At 35.4% G+C, this 16,971-nt stretch overlaps 1 protein-coding gene and 1 non-coding gene across 4 annotated transcripts; both read left to right on the top strand.

Annotated features, from left to right (window-relative positions):
* Nucleotides 1-177: 177 nt before the first annotated feature.
* Nucleotides 178-284, top strand: LOC111810952. Its single transcript, XR_002817468.1, has one exon. It is a non-coding gene; the product is annotated as a U6 spliceosomal RNA (small nuclear RNA).
* A 6,095-nt stretch (nucleotides 285-6,379) lies between these two features.
* On the top strand, nucleotides 6,380-16,035 carry LOC111809969 (lon protease homolog 2, peroxisomal-like). 3 transcript variants are annotated; one of them, XR_002817342.1, is made up of 18 exons: nucleotides 6,380-6,649; nucleotides 7,225-7,337; nucleotides 7,619-7,727; nucleotides 7,958-8,127; nucleotides 8,298-8,389; nucleotides 9,312-9,491; nucleotides 9,584-9,667; nucleotides 10,371-10,495; nucleotides 11,031-11,232; nucleotides 11,324-11,530; nucleotides 11,918-12,048; nucleotides 12,607-12,820; nucleotides 13,728-14,027; nucleotides 14,416-14,610; nucleotides 14,709-14,954; nucleotides 15,263-15,364; nucleotides 15,447-15,722; nucleotides 15,896-16,035. XR_002817342.1 is itself a non-coding variant. In XM_023696473.1 (17 exons), the coding sequence occupies exons 1-17, from the start codon at nucleotides 6,543-6,545 to the stop codon at nucleotides 15,528-15,530; spliced, it is 2,661 nt and encodes an 886-aa protein (XP_023552241.1). In that variant the 5' UTR covers nucleotides 6,380-6,542; the 3' UTR covers nucleotides 15,531-16,035. The 3 variants fall into 3 exon arrangements, 2 of the variants coding, with proteins under 2 accessions (XP_023552241.1, XP_023552242.1); XM_023696473.1 differs by having other exon boundaries at nucleotides 15,447-16,035; XM_023696474.1 differs by having other exon boundaries at nucleotides 7,172-7,337; nucleotides 15,447-16,035.
* The last annotated feature ends 936 nt before the right edge of the window (nucleotides 16,036-16,971 follow it).

Raw genomic sequence — 16,971 nt, 5'->3', positions numbered from 1 at the left:
TTTAAATAAATGATCCAAACAACTCGAACCAACCCAACTTAAAAAAATGAGGGTTCAGTTCATTATTTAATAAAGATGGTTTAAGTTGAAAATTTTACAATCCGAACAATTGAGTTGAGTCTTAAAAATGTCCAAACCCGACCCTACCTAACCCACGACATAAAATATTCCAAGTTTTTATTTTTATTTTTATCGTTTTTAAAATGGGACATCCGATAAGAGAAGATTAGCATGGCCCCTGCGCAAGGATGACACGCACAAATCGAGAAATGGTATCAGAGCCAGACACCGGACGATGTGTTAGCCTTTTTGCTATTCCCCGAAGGGGGTAGACACGAGTCAATGTGTCAATAAGAACGCTGGGCCTCAAAGGGGAGTGAATTTGGGAAGGGGCCCACATCGATTAGAGGAAGGAAAGACTGCCAGCGAGGATGCTAAGCCCTGAAGAGAGTTGGATTGTGATGTCCCACATTGGTTAGGGACGAGAACAAAACGTCATTTATATAAGAGTGTAGAAACCTTCTCTTAGTAGACGTGTTTTAAAGCCTGGAAACTAGGGAAAACTCAAATAGGACAATATCTGCTCTCAACGGGTCTGGGCCGTTACAAATAGTACAACAATAGTACAACAATAGATGTGAATGAATGGGAAATTGAACTTATTTATGGATGAAATATTGACTTATGTCTCAAATATCTTCTTTAATTAAGACTTAAGACGTGGTCGTGTTAATATTATTATTTTTTAAATAATAATAATATGAAATAAATTAATATTTGGTACTTGATCTAATATTATATGAATATTTAATTTTAAGATAATTATTTTAAAAAGATTATAATTTAAAATATTAATTTATTTGATTGATCATTAAAATAATTATGTTACAAATAATTTTTTATAGAACCAAATAATTGACCATTGAAGTTAGGTTGTATTTTTCCATGTGTACATTCACTAATTTCTAGGAGATACTTAGTGAAAAAGAAACAAATAAAATATATTTTTCTAAAGTAGGTTTGAAAAATGTGTTACAAAATTATTAAATTTAGGTGGTGGGTAAATTTGAAATTTTAAAATAATTGTTTGAATAATATTTATAGGTGCTAGCGAGACCGTTGGACTTCGAAGGGGGTGGACACCGGGCGGTGTGCCAGCGAGGACGTTGGACACTAAAAGGGGTGGATTATGAGATCCCACATCGATTAGAGAGAGAAACGAGTGCCAACAAGGATGTTGGACCTTGAAAGGGATGGATTGTGAGATCTCACATCGGTTAGAGAAGGGGACGAAACATTTCTCATAAGGGTGTGGAAACCTCTTCTTAGCAAACGCGTTTTAAAATCGTGAGACTGACGACGATACGTAACGAGCCAAAGCGAACAATATCTGCTTCAAATTTAGATGGTGGGTAAATTTGAAATTTTAAAATAATTGTTTGAATAGTATTTATATGTGCTAGCGAGACCGTTGGACTTCGAAGGGGGTGGACACCGGGCGGGGTGTGCCAGTGAGGACGTTGGACACTGAAGGGGGTGGATTATGAGATCCCATATTGATTAGAGAGAGAAACAAGTGCCGACAAGGACTCTGGACCTCGAAAGAGGTGGATTGTGAGATCTCACATCGGTTAGAGAGGGAAACGAGCATTTCTTATAAGGGTGTAGAAACATCTTCTTAGCAAACGCGTTTTAAAACCGTGAGGCTGACGACGATACGTAACGAGCCAAAGCGAACAATATCTGCTTCAAATTTAGATGGTGGGTAAATTTGAAATTTTAAAATAATTGTATGAATTGTATTTATATGTGCTAGCGGGACCATTGGACTTCGAAGGGGGTGGACATCGGGTGGGGTGTGCCAATGAGGACGTTGGACACTTAATAAGGTGGATTATGAGATCCCACATCGATTAGAGAGAGAAACAAGTGCCGACAAGGACGTTTGACCTTGAAAGGAATGGATTGTGAGATCTCACATCCGTTAGAGAGGGAAACAAAACATTTCTTAGAAGGGNATTGATTTTCTTTCCCGTAATCTTCCTCCTTTTATTCGTTTTTCATATTTCTATGTTGGGATTATCTTCCTGATATCTTCATAGNGGTGTAGAAACATCTCCTTAGCAAACACATTTTAAAACCGTGAGACGGACAACGATACGTAACGAGTCAAAGCGAACAATATCTACTAGCGGTAGGTTTAAGCTGTTACAATATCAATCGCATAGCTAACATATATGCTCGACTTAAAATCATAGCTAGCATTCGTACAATAATAGTATCCCGATACATCAAGCAATTCACTCGACCAAGCATATAATTTAAATGTTTAACTAATTATTAAAAACGATTTAAATTTGTCTCACAAGGGAAGGGAATATAGTTTATGGGTCCTACAATGACGTGGTAATTGCTACGTCATCGACTCTGGTAATGCCACGTAATCATGTCAGATTCTCCGACCATATTATACGGAGGTCAGGTGTGAACATGGCGGCGATTGTCGCCTGTTTCACGTTATTTAAAATTTAAATCTCAAAAAAATGTCTAAGAAATTTCCCATATCAATTATCTAGAAATATAATAATAATAATAATAAAATTCTAAAATTAATTTAGTAATAAAAAATAAAAAAATATTTAATAAAGGTTGGAACTTTTTCCGTATTATTTTTAAATAAAAATTTGAACTTTTTAATTTATTTTGTATAGATAAATATATATTTTTTTTATTTTGACATATTAAAAAGTTTAAATTATACCAAGAAAAAAAAATTGAAAATTGAGGACCCACAAAATAATTTTTAATTTTTTTTAATAATGTACCAAAAAAAATTAAAATTTATTTTTAAAGTTAATAAAAGATTATTAAATATAAAATTAATTGATGTTTTAGGTTATTTATTTAGAATTGTCCATGACTTTATAAAAAAAAAATTTAAGTGGCTTAAGGTTGTCACTGTATACATATCATGAACATTGAATGCGGAAATAATTTTCATAAAACGTCACTTTCATCTTTAAACATAGTCACAGACTTGCGTGTTTTGAAAACACCTTTAAAAACGACACAACGAAAGACTAAATAAAATAAATAAACGTTTAAATTAAAAACTTTATACTCTGGTCTAAGTTTAAGAAAATAAATACGATTATCATATGCATGTGTCATGGTCTCGAGTTGCAAAGTCGTCGTCAGCTGTACATGAATGTTTTACCTTAACCTGAAATAGAAGTGACACGTAACTTGAGTATTTAAAGAAATAATCAGTAAGTGACCCCACTATTGGGGTTAAATGCAAGAAAATGCAGATGCAATGATGGGACCTATCATAACCGTCTATTTTCCTACAGTACTATCCTAACAAGTAACTTGGATGTATATCATATACTCTACACACAACCCATGCGTGCGAGTATAGACTCACCAGTCAGTTCCCACACTGTTGGGTCACTTTTCTTGTCGGGCGAGCATACTCTAGAAGCTCCTTAGGCTGGACACCCGTTAGAACTAGTAACTGTCATGACAACATTAGGTTAACCATAATGATTGTTTTCTTGCCTCGTAACGTACGCGTCCGTACTATCATGAAATGTAAGGGGTATCCCCCAATGCATGAGCACACAATAATGCATAAGGTCCCAACATCTTTCCATTTTCATTATTATTTAATATAACGCCGCTAGTGTTCCGTACATATCATATCATTTTTCATATCGTTTATCATATCTTTCATGCATACTCCGGGGTTGTAGTTCATGCTAGTTCGTCGTTTTGCATGTCAATCGCATCATATCATTCAAATTACATAAATATATCATATCATAACATTCTATGCTTCCAGACATAACAATTTTCATCGTATACATATCATACCATAACATATCGTAAACATGTCAATTATCATATGTCTCGTACCATAACATATTTCATATCATTTTCATATCATATCACAATAAATAAATAAATAGTATATATATATATATATATATATATATATATATATTATACGTCATTCACATGTCGTATCATAATCATATCATACCGTAAACACTTCGTGGTCATATCGTTCCCTAACTTATCATAGTCTTAACCTTCTTATATCTATCATAGTTATATTGTTATAGGAACGTGTCCTGACGCTATTGTTCTATCAATCTATCATAATCTTATTTCTTTCTACCCATAACCTAACCATATTCTTTTATCAATCGATAGTGACCCTATCGTTTTTATCAATCTCTCATATCCATAGTACTTCATTACGTAACCTAACTTTAACATTTCATAAACATATCTTACACTTATCATTACATAACGTTTAGTGCATCCTTCTCGTATCCTATCTCAAACATATCATTGAACACATCATACCGTAAGTATTATCATACACTTCACATATTATAACATATACATATCACAAGCATATCGATCCATAAACAATTCACACATATCAATATATATGACACATGCAAAACCACGGGACACGTGTCAACATCAAATAAATTATGCTGATAGTAAGGTCACTTATCTGATTAGCTTAGACGGATGTCACGAAATTATCCGTAATGAAAGTTTGATTCTGTCCATTGAAATCCAAGTCAACCTATGTGAGCCAGTGACATGTTTCTTTAATTTACATTCGNTGAGGACGTTGGACACTGAAGGGGGTGGATTATGAGATCCCATATTGATTAGAGAGAGAAACAAGTGCCGACAAGGACTCTGGACCTCGAAAGAGGTGGATTGTGAGATCTCACATCGGTTAGAGAGGGAAACGAGCATTTCTTATAAGGGTGTAGAAACATCTTCTTAGCAAACGCGTTTTAAAACCGTGAGGCTGACGACGATACGTAACGAGCCAAAGCGAACAATATCTGCTTCAAATTTAGATGGTGGGTAAATTTGAAATTTTAAAATAATTGTTTGAATAGTATTTATATGTGCTAGCGAGACCGTTGGACTTCGAAGGGGGTGGACACCGGGCGGGGTGTGCCAGTGAGGACGTTGGACACTGAAGGGGGTGGATTATGAGATCCCATATTGATTAGAGAGAGAAACAAGTGCCGACAAGGACTCTGGACCTCGAAAGAGGTGGATTGTGAGATCTCACATCGGTTAGAGAGGGAAACGAGCATTTCTTATAAGGGTGTAGAAACATCTTCTTAGNGTTATAGTATTATTTTTATACGAACCATTTAATACCCTTCAGCATTTTTTCATATATTCTGTTTTGATGTTTAATATCCTTTAACATTTCTGAGATATTTTCTTTTAGTTTATAATGTTTCCATTTTTTTTTCTTCATTTTAATTATATTCATAATCTTCGGGTCTCTTACCGTTAAATCTTCCTTTTAATTATATTTATAATCTTCCATATCTCATTCTCATTCACAATCTTCCCTCTCTGTCTTTTCTTGTTTTTTCTTAATCTTTTTCCCTCCGTCTTTCTTTTAATTATATTCACAATTTTAATCTATTTTTTCTGTTTGTTTTAAGGAAGCACGGGTAAGTGTTTGACTAGCATTAGCATGGTCCCATTCTTCTACTCTTTCCCGGGAGTCGAGGACTATTCATAGCTATTACCTTGACACCAAAGAAGAGTTCGACCCAATGCTTTATTTTTGTCCTAGTTGATCCCGATCCGACATTAAAAGTACATTGATTTTTCTCCTATAACGGACTGCATATTTGATTTGATTACATCCATAAATTTTCTTCCCTATGAGTTCGAGTCTCAATACCAATGCTAGTTTTTACTATTCAATTTTTTAATAATTCAATTTTAGAAATTTTTTAAATTTATTCCAATTTTAGAATTAATTATTAAATTATGGATTGAAAAAACTAATACTCTTCTTAAATTTTAAAATTAACCAATAATAATTATAAAAATGTTTTTTAATAATTTAAGCGTATTATATTAATAGTTTTTATTCGAAAAAAATGAAAAGTATACATAAAATAAAAATGTTTTTTTTTTAAATGACACAGATGGGAACAGTGAATGAAATAGACGGGGAAATAGGTATGGAGAAACTTTTCCGTCGTCGTCTTGTGGACATCTCTAGTTACAACGGACGGGATATATTTAGTTTAAATTTTTATTTTATTCCACGATTTAAATTTATTTATAGGAAAATAAAATAAAGTTTTGTTTTTTTTTTTTAATAAAATAATAATAATAGAAAAGAAATTAGGTGAGGCAGCATTCAATTTCTATCCGAACTCTTCAACCGACTTATCAAGATAATTGCATTTTGTGGGGTCCATAAAGCAAATTTTCAAAACAACCGAGGCGAAAATCTAATTATGAAAATTCAAGGGGCTTTTTCACAAAAATGTTTTTGTTTTAAATACTCCACCAGAAGGAAAGGAGAAGTAAGAGATTCAGAAGGTTTGTTGCTGTTGATGCGAAGATTCAACGTCGTCGTTTTGGTCTGTTAAAACCCACTCTCGTCTTCCCCACCTCTGCCACAGACGTCTCTCTCTCTCTCTCTCTCTCTCTCTCTCTCTCTCTCTTCTTCATCGACTGCAATCATGGTGGAATCGGTGGAGTTACCGAGTCGACTCGGAATTCTTCCCTTCAGAAACAAGGTTCTGTTACCAGGCGCCATTATTCGGATTCGATGCACTTCTTCCAGCAGGTACGTGTCAAGAAATACTAGTGATTACAGCTCTGTTTTCTTCTTCTTCTTCCTGTTCACCGGTAATTTGACTTTAATGCAAAATCATGCTGTTTTTCTTGAGCGTCAAGGAAATTCTGATTAACTTGATTTTGTTCTGAGTGATTTTGACTTTTTTTTTTTTCTTCGGTAATTTGGAGCTTGTAGCTTTGGATCATCACTTAACTCGCCTGATCGTGGTATTCGGACTTTTTTTTTTGTTGTTGTTGAAATTATATAGCTGAATTTGTGTGTAACTTGAATTTTGTTCTTTTTTTTGGCGATAGAGGGAGGCCAATTTTTTTTTAGCTTTTTCGTCTGTACGGCGTCTTGTGGGAGATTTTTGGTTGTGTTTGACTTCTGTCTTTATGTTTTGATAATCAGTTTTCAGTTCATGTTGGAACTCATTTCAAACTTTTCGGATTTTTGAAATGTTTTTTCACACGAAAATCTAATATTCTTGTTCCTAATTGCAATTTGCATTTGTTGTGAGATTGTGCACAGTTTATGGACGTTGACAAAAGGTTGACGTGTAAAATGTTTTACTATGGACGCAGTGTGAAACTGGTGGAGCAAGAGTTGTGGCAGCGAGAAGAGAAGGGATTGATTGGTATTCTTCCAGTTCGAGATGATGCTGACGCCTCAGCGATAGGTCCTGTGTTATCTCAAGGTAGTTAGCTTGCTGCTTATTTTATAATCAATTAAGGGTTAAGCAGCTGCATTTTGATTGGATGTTTTATTGTACGAAGAAGTTTTGTTGGTGTGATGTATGTTTGTAATGTTGGTTATGGGACGANTTTTTCTTAATCTTTTTCCCTCCGTCTTTCTTTTAATTATATTCACAATTTTAATCTATTTTTTCTGTTTGTTTTAAGGAAGCACGGGTAAGTGTTTGACTAGCATTAGCATGGTCCCATTCTTCTACTCTTTCCCGGGAGTCGAGNTGGTTAGGTGTGGGAAGTGATTCTGGAGATCGTAGCTCGAGGGTTCAATCTGGTACCTCTGACTCGCAAAGGGTAGATGGGAAAAATCATCAGGAAGTTATTCAATGGCATTCAAGGTATGATGTCTATTTGTATTTTGTCATTCCATAATCTAGTCGTTTCTGTTTATCCAACCATAAGATAGCAGAAGTACCTATGAAGTTTTTTCTCGACCTTTTCTCATTGTAATCGATATCTTTCTCCATATAACTCAACATACAATTTTTTCGTTATGTTTGTATAATGTTACAAAATGCAAGATGGGGTAATAGTTGAGAGGCTGGTTGTCTGGAATCCTTTTTGTCAGGGGTGTTGCCGCTCGTGCCTTGCAACTTTCTAGAGGAGTGGAGAAACCGAGTGGAAGAGTGACATATACAGTTGTGCTAGAAGGTTTATGTAGATTTACTGTCCAGGAACTTAGCACCAGGGGAACATATTATACTGCACGAATATCACATTCAGAAATGACAAAGGAAGGTTGGTGGTTGATTGCGTTCTTATATTTCATAAATTGGTGAAAGGATATGATTTTTTTGGAAGTGGTTTTCTGTACAGACTTTTTGAGTTCGTTGATTAAACAAATAGGTTGCCTTTTCAACTCATCTGCTGACCTTGTTAGTTGCTTCTTTATTTATCATCTTACTTAGAGATGGAGCAAGTGGAGCAAGACCCTGAATTTGTTTCATTATCTCGACAATTCAAAGCTACTGCAATGGAGCTTATATCGGTTCTTGAACAGGTATCCAGTGATGCTATCTCTTTTATTTTATTACATGGTTATTACCTTTATTCAGGGTGTTGAAAGATGGCATGTGTTTCATGAAAGCAAGATAAAATCATTAACTTTGTGGCCAATTCAAGTGCATGGAGACAAGATTAATGCTAGAGTTCTTTCCAACAAGACTACTGCTAAATTTTTTGTTGGAAAAATCCAATTGGTTATTATTCCTAGAATTGGTTCGGCAAACGATTTGCTTTTGTTAGAGGTGATGAACTTATTGGAAGGTGTTTCTTTCTCTTCTCAAAACAATAAATGGAAGGCAGTTTCAGGGGTTGTTTTTCTTTTTTAACTCTTTAGTGAATGTAAATTCTATTTTCTCCAAAGTTAACAAGGTGTGGTTAAATGCTTTTTGTAAATCAAGATGTCCAGGGAAAGCTTATGTTTTAGTTTGGTTGGTACGCTGGGTGGTTTATATATTGCAAATAGGTTATAAAAGAAATGCCATCCCATAAGTCTACCTTTCATTCTGTCATTTTGTTTTATGGCGTAGTAAAGTCGAGAATTTTAGTGTTCTTACAGCAGCAAATGTTGGGCCCACACTTTCAGGATCCTTAGTGTTTCTTGGGTTTTCAATAAACGGTTAATGGGTAACAGTTTTAGTTTCAGTTACTTTGGGGGGGTACTTTTTGTAATGTGGGTTTAAATCTGTTTTCTGTTGGGGAATTCTTATAACTTCACTTGAAGGAAGATATTTGTTGCTGGTCCTCAATGATAATGGAAAATTTCGTTTCTTTATCAACGGAGATTTTACTTTTCTAGACTACATTAATTCTTTTCTCTTTTAAAATCAAGTCCATTCAATTTTTCACCACTTCTGTTATTACTATGTACATCTAAGTCAACCTTTGGAACAGTAATTCACACCTTTTTCCGCTTCTAGAAACAAAAAACTGGAGGAAGGATTAAGGTTCTTTTGGAGACAGTTCCAGTTCATAAACTGGCTGATATATTTGTCGCCAGCTTTGAGATGAGTTTTGAAGAGCAATTATCTATGCTGGATTCAGTTGACTTAAGAGTAAGGCTTTCAAAAGCAATGGAGTTAGTTGACAGGCATTTGCAGGCAAGTCTTTTATCAAAGAGTCAATAATAGTGAACGTCACTTCAATATTCCCTTTTCTTATTGTAAAGTCATGTTGTTATTACTTGCAACAGTCAATACGTGTAGCTGAGAAGATTACGCAAAAAGTAGAAGGACAGTTGTCAAAATCACAGAAAGAATTCCTTTTGCGCCAGCAGGTTAGCTTTCACACAGCAATTATAATAGTTTTTTTTCACCCTGTAGTCAGACAGTAGGAACATCACTTATGTCCAAGATTTTTGTTATTTTATGGTGTGACTGAGTTTGTATTCATTATCACTAAATGATGAAAGCATGGGCATCGGTTTGGATGCTTGGATGCTTAATCAATGGTGTCATGCCTAATGGCATGTGATTTTACGTAATTGTGAAAATCCATACATATGGTGAATTCCATTTTGGCTGTTAACCTGCTATTTTAGCTATTAATGCATATAGTTTTACGTTATTTACAACCAAATATGTTGAGTTCTATTGTGTGATTCAAATATTTGATGCATATCGCTTTTACGTAAGGAACAACTCACAATCTTTCTAATAATTGGGTACCCTTAACAATTTTAGCTGATTTTATTACTTTATTGAAATTGCTATGTTCAACTTAAATATAAATTGATTGTGGTACTGATTGCGTGTTTGATCCAATATTATGTCATTCTCAAGTGAGCTAATTACTGCGGTTATTGTTGAGAATAATTTCAAAATTGTGAGATATCTAATGTTATAGAAAAGTGCCTCTGACAGAGGTCAGGTTTCCACTTTCACCATGTAGGTTGTTTAATCTGGTGACTGGTTTTGCTGGTTCATCGTGACTATCATTTTAGACCACCCGACCCTTGTCATTTATTGTATGATGTGCAGATGAGGGCCATAAAGGAGGAGCTTGGTGATGATCACGATGAAGATGATTTGGTTGCCCTGGAAAGAAAGATGCAAAGTGCTGAAATGCCTGCCAATATCTGGAAGCATGCCCAGAGGGAGCTGAGGTATGACTTTCTGAAAAGACATAGTATAGGTTTTGTTTTCGTGCAGCTAAAGTTTTGATTTGTTCTCATAGTTAGCACCTGCAAAACACAGGGAAAAAAGATAGTGAAATAATTCTTCTTTGTGTTTGTTTTTATTGTTGATATGGTGGTTATATCTAATCTTGTGGTGGGAAATGTAGTATGATGCTTGGTTTTACAGCCCCATAAGCACAGATGATTAACGAACTTTTTCTGAAATTACAGCTTTGAATATTGTTATCTGATATGATACGTGTTGTCCTAAAGATTATATTGACATGTACTTTAGGAAGTAGATTTGTGTTGCTATACACTATCAAACATGCACAACCAATCTTAATAGCTTGCTAGAAGCATTAATGGTTTACAGGAAATTATTGATGACATTAGCACATTTTTTATTTGGATGTACCGTATCATGGCTGGCTAATTATCCTAGCTACATTGTGAATCTCTGATCAGATGAGATTTTTATATATTAGCTAATTTTACACCTCTATTTGTATAATCTTCACAGGAGCCTTAAAAAGATGCAACCTCAACAACCGGGATATAACAGCTTGCGAGTTTACCTTGAGCTTCTTGCTGACCTTCCATGGAAAAAGGCTACTGAAGAACATGAATTAGACTTGAAAGCTGCCAAGGAACGTCTTGATAGTGACCACTATGGTTTGGTCAAGGTCAAGCAACGAATTATTGAATATCTTGCTGTTCGGAAGGTAACTTATCATCAAATATTTTTTTCAACGCTCAGTATTTTCACATTTGAGTTTAAACTCGGTATTATTTGACTCCATCCAACATGATCAGCTTAAGCCAGATGCAAGAGGGCCTGTGCTGTGCTTTGTTGGGCCACCAGGTGTGGGAAAGACATCTTTGGCATCATCTATTGCTGCTGCTCTGGGCAGAAAATTTGTACGCATATCCCTGGGTGGTGTTAAAGATGAGGCTGACATTAGAGGACATAGGAGGACCTACATTGGAAGCATGCCAGGGCGTCTTATTGATGGACTGAAGGTAGCCTTCCCCTCGCCTCCTATTGGTCCAAATTTAATTGCTCTTTCAGAATACTATTATCTAAAGCTTCAGCGTTTGTTTGCAGCAGGTTCTTGGTAGATTAAACTATTGTTTTGTTGATAATTGTCTTTAGTGTTTGATGCTTCTTATCCAATCCATTTTTATTTATTATCATTTTTCCTTTTCACCTTATGAAACTTTAGACTTGGGTGTTTTTCCTTTCAAGAAGGTTAAGGTGCTTATCAATGGTAAGAATCCTTTGAGAGTTGCGGTTAGGAAGGAATAGGAAAACTTGTTCTTGTTATTGCTCTCATCTAAATGCAGATTATGGGTGACTTGGTTTGATGCTTTATCTACCCTTGAAATTTCTTCTTTAACATTTTACAGAGAGTAGCTGTTTGCAACCCAGTCATGCTATTAGATGAGATTGACAAGACAGGCTCTGATGTGCGAGGCGATCCAGCTTCAGCTCTACTGGAGGTTCTTGACCCTGAACAGAACAAGAAGTTCAATGATCAGTATCCTAATCTAATGGTTTTTATTAACTTATTTGTACACTGCACTCGTATTGGTTATAGAGCGTGCTATGATGTTTAGATTCTGTATGTTTTTATGAAGGCAAGAATGAAGGTGAGGAAGATTATTTAAAAGGTTTTAAACAGATCAAAACATTAGTGTCCTTGGAAATGTCTCTCTCGAGGCATTAAGTTTTGCTCTTCTGTTTGTGAAATTTGTTTTTGTAAATGAATAGAAAGAAATAGAAGGTGCTTAAGGAACCAAATAATGTTTGAATGTCTAGGTTTCATGGTTGGAAAGAAATATGATACTTACTGAGGATGAGGTTGGAAAGGACGAGTGAGCTGCGGTAATGATGCCTCTGTAGGTTTAGCTTTTTTTCTTTTTGCTGTTTTGAGGTAGGGGTTTTGCTGGTTAAGCGTAATTGGTGTGTATACTGTTTCCATACATGAGTTGCCTCTAAATTTTCTACATATTTAATGCTTAGTGTTGTTGAAATTCTAAAACTGCTTTTTTATCCTTAAGGTACTCGAAGTGATTCCTTAACTAATGATCAATAGTTATTTGAATGTCCCATTTGACCTTTCAAATGTCGTATTTGTGGCCACTGCTAACAGAATGCAGCCCATACCTCCTCCTCTTTTAGATAGGATGGAAGTCATTGAGCTGCCTGGATACACACCAGAGGAAAAACTTAAGATTGCAATGCACCATTTGATTCCTCGAGTTTTGGAACAACATGGACTAAGCGCTGAATTTCTTCAAATTCCAGAGGTAGTTAACTCTTAATATAATGATGATTACAATTAATTGTTCTATCTTTACAAACCTGAAGAAGTTTCAAGAGTCTATTGATCATCTTCTGCTCGCTCTTTTCTTGTTATTCCTACCTTGTACTGTAATTCTCCTTACTCTGGTTCCTACATACATCCTGAATCGAGTTTCTGCCCTCCCACATAATAGCCTTGTGTAATTACCATGCCCATTATTCAATATTTACCCTTTCCTTCTTCTTGCACAAGTTCATATTTATGATCAGGGGCCTGTTGCAATAGTATGAATTCTTTAAGCACCTATTTACTGCAACTAAAAACATTCTACAGAACCGTTGTCTTTGCTGTCTCATAATTCCTGTTTCTGGGTGTATTTCCAGTTCCAATTTTACTGCTTTACAGGATTTCTTTCTCTTCATCTCAAGGCTAGGTCTGCATGTGATGCCGTATGATTATGAGAAATTCATGATTTTTACCATTCATGGTCCGATCGTTTGGAGATTTCCAAGATATTTGTAACAATTGGGGGGCATTTTTGTAGCTTTATGTCTTATCTGCTCTTATTTTATTTGGGTAATTTCTGTTTTTTATTTTCTTATTTTTTGGTTTTTCTCTCTTCAGCCGGGCTGTTTGGATTCTCTCCTGCACTATTTTCTTCATCAATGAAAATATCTGTTTTCCTTTAAAAATCAATAAATATTAAATAATAATAATTCTCCTAGGCTTGTTTGTTTCACGTGATCCTACAGCATTTAATGTGTAACTGTCTGTGTCTTCATCTCAAAAGTGGGTTTCTTTTTATCTATGGAAATGCATCATCAAGGCCGTGTTGTTTCATAGCTGTTATATAATTTAGTTACTCTTATTATATATGAAAACAATTTATACGTACCTGTTATTTGTGAAAGGCTATGGTTAAACTTGTTATTCAAAGATACACTAGAGAGGCTGGTGTACGAAACCTTGAAAGAAATTTGGCTGCCTTGGCTCGTGCTGCTGCTGTTAGAGTTGTGGAAAGAGATCAAACTGCCCCGTTGAATAAAGATGTGCATCAGGTTTCTTCTCCTCTGTTGGAAAACAGACTTTCTGATGGAGCTGAAGTAGATATGGAGGTCATCCCAATCGGAGCGGATCATGAGATGCCAAACCCATTGAGGATGGCCTCTCCATTGGTTGTTGATGAGGCTATGCTTGAAAAAGTGCTTGGGGTAATAGTTCCTGTGCCCTTCTTGCTAATGTTGTTAATGTGTGCCAATTACTTGAAACTGTTACTGGAGTTTGTAATTGTGCTGTGTACAGTTTTTTTCTGCTTCACTAATATACATGCTAGTTTATTATCAATTAGTTAATGAATCTTTCTACCCTAAGTTAGATATTCAATTCAAAGTCTATTGCTGCCGAGCTAAATGAATAGTTCTTGATCTTTGAGCGACTATGTGACCGATGTCCTATATGTGGGTGAGCATATCTTTATCGGTTTGTTGGCATATAATTGAGCTACCGAAATAGAAAGCTTTTCTAATTCTTTCTTCTTCTCAGTTGGAATTTCCAGAAAGCATCTTCCACATATTGTTAATTCTTGTTACTGTACTGCAGCCTCCTAGGTTTGACGACAGAGAAGCAGCCGAGCGGGTTATATCACCTGGGATATCGGTTGGATTGGTTTGGACTGCCTTTGGGGGAGAGGTTCAGTTCGTGGAGGCTACAGTAATGTCTGGAAAGGGAGAATTACATCTCACTGGCCAGCTCGGTGACGTCATTAAAGAATCAGCTCAGATAGCCCTTACCTGGGTGGGTATCTTATTCATCTTGATACTTGCGTGCTTTCATAAATATAATTTTATCGCTTCAAATGAATGAAACCTCTCTTCGCCATTGCATAATTACAGGTACGAGCGAGGGCAACAGATCTGAAACTGGCAGCAGCTTGTGAATCTAATCTTTTGGAGGGTCGTGATATTCATATACATTTTCCCGCTGGTGCGGTGCCTAAGGATGGGCCTTCAGCTGGTGTGACTCTTGTAACAGCTCTGGTCTCACTGTTTGGTAAGAAAAGAGTTAGGGCTGATACTGCAATGACAGGAGAGATGACTCTGAGGGGTCTTGTTCTACCTGTTGGTGGCATCAAGGACAAGGTATATCATCTCATATCTCATATTTTATTATAGATTTAGTCTTTGAAATCTGGATACAAAATTAAAAGTTTAGCTTCAATTAAAAGTTCTTCGTTAGACATAAAATCAAAATTTATGATGTTTAGAACGTTCAAATTTTTTACGGTCCTATTAGACGCATAATTGAGAGTTTAGAATCTTATTATATACTTTTGAAAACCGAAGAATCAAATAGACACAAACTTCAAAGTTCAGGGTCTAAACATGTAATTTAACCGTGTTTATATAATAGGAAGCATTCATGTTAACGCAAGCGAGATATTTTGCAGATATTAGCTGCACATCGTTATGGGATAAAGAGGGTTATTCTCCCAGAGAGAAATTTGAAAGATTTAGCGGAAGTTCCTTCAGCCGTGCTTGCTAGTTTGGAGGTAAGAAGATTAAAGATGCTTTCTCTGATCTGATTAGTATCAAGATTTGCAATGTTTTTGACTTGTTTTCTTCACAATTTAGATATTACTAGCTAAGCGGATGGAAGACGTCCTGGAACAGGCTTTTGAAGGTGGGTGTCCATGGAGGCTACACCCCAAGTTATGACAAGCACACATGGCATGATTATCGTCTAGAACCCGTCATCGAATATTAGCACATTGCTGTGTCCATCGGATAAAAACGCTATCGATTTGGTCGGAGCTGGCTCTGCCTAATCAAGTTCTGCTCATTATTCTTGTGCAAGAAGGAAGTCACCCAATTTGCTGCAGAAAGTTTCAATTGGTATGCATAAAAATGGTATGTGATGTTCTTTCATCTTTCATCTTTCATCGAGTCTACGCTCATCATCGTCAACTGCGGTTCTTCCTTCTCGTGATTATTTTCCCTGTAATTATGAAAATAATTCTGTATTTATATATAAACAAAACATATTTAGTCTTTTTAAGTGTAACTGTTTTTAACTATCACAGGTTTGGGGCTGTTCTGAAAGAAAGGAAGGGTATACTGATGTATAAACACTAGTCTAACTGAATACTGCTTGTTCTTTTCACCTATTTTATTTCATATGTAATCAACTTTTTACTTCACTAATTTCTCTACTTCTTTGTCATTATCGCTCTATTTCTCTACTTTGTCATTATCGCTTTATTGGATCATTTAGGAAGGAATTCCCTGATAACTGAGATTTCGAGTAAGTGTTTACATAATCCTCTTCTGTCTGAAAAAATGATTCATTGAGATAATGAGGCACAATCGATGTCGACACATCTGAGATCACCAAATGTTTAGGAGTTTCGCTATTCAATCATTTTCCTTCTTCTTGTCGTAACCATCTTCTGTTTGTTTCTTGAGCCTATAGTGAGTTCTTTGATAATTCCATCCTACATAATTGAGTTGCAAAAATTTCTAGTGGCAATATGTTATGGTGTGGCGGTCTTGCTTATGGGTCAAATCAATAAGTTCGAAAAAGAAAGATTGGAATATCAATCGAATCACTTTTACAAGAAATACAAGGCAATAGAGTTTTGACTGAGATGATACTCGGTCTCAAATATATATAGAATTTATTTGGGCATATTCTTATATAGGGTTGGTTTCGCCCATAAATGATTCAAATCCCTTTAGGGCAAGTGTTGGAAAATTATTTGATGATCAACAATAGATTTTTGACCTCCACACCAACAAAACAATAGATTTTTGACCTCTGCACCAACAAAACATAATATTAGAATTATAAATTTCAAGAGAACTAAAAAACCCTAAACCCTAAACCCATGGGTCCAATGAAACTTTGTTATTGCCTTTTATCTCTACTAAAATTACTGTTTTGAGTAATCACTTTAGAAAGCACCACTCAAAGTGCTATTAAGAGTCATCTTACCTTCAAAGTAATAAATTGACATGACAAAAGATGCTCTTGATTATTAAAAAAAAAAAAAAAATCCTCCATCTATAATAATTCCCATGCCTAAAACTTCCTACCAATAACTCTCATCGAAGAATCTCAAGAATTTGGAAAAACAAAAGTCTTGAAACGAAAGATTTA

This window comes from Cucurbita pepo, chromosome LG14 (assembly GCF_002806865.2).
Source record: "Cucurbita pepo subsp. pepo cultivar mu-cu-16 chromosome LG14, ASM280686v2, whole genome shotgun sequence".
NCBI classification, from domain to species: domain Eukaryota; kingdom Viridiplantae; phylum Streptophyta; class Magnoliopsida; order Cucurbitales; family Cucurbitaceae; genus Cucurbita; species Cucurbita pepo.
This window is presented reverse-complemented; position numbering and strand designations above follow the sequence as displayed.

Coding starts and splice junctions, on each gene's coding strand:
- LOC111809969 (XM_023696473.1), top strand. CDS start 6,543: ATGGTGGAATCGGTGGAGTTACCGAGTCGACTCGGAATTCTTCCCTTC. Junction 14,028..14,415: donor TGCTTGAAAAAGTGCTTGGG/GTAATAGTTCCT, acceptor ACTGTACTGCAG/CCTCCTAGGTTTGACGACAG. Junction 14,955..15,262: donor TTGGTGGCATCAAGGACAAG/GTATATCATCTC, acceptor GATATTTTGCAG/ATATTAGCTGCACATCGTTA.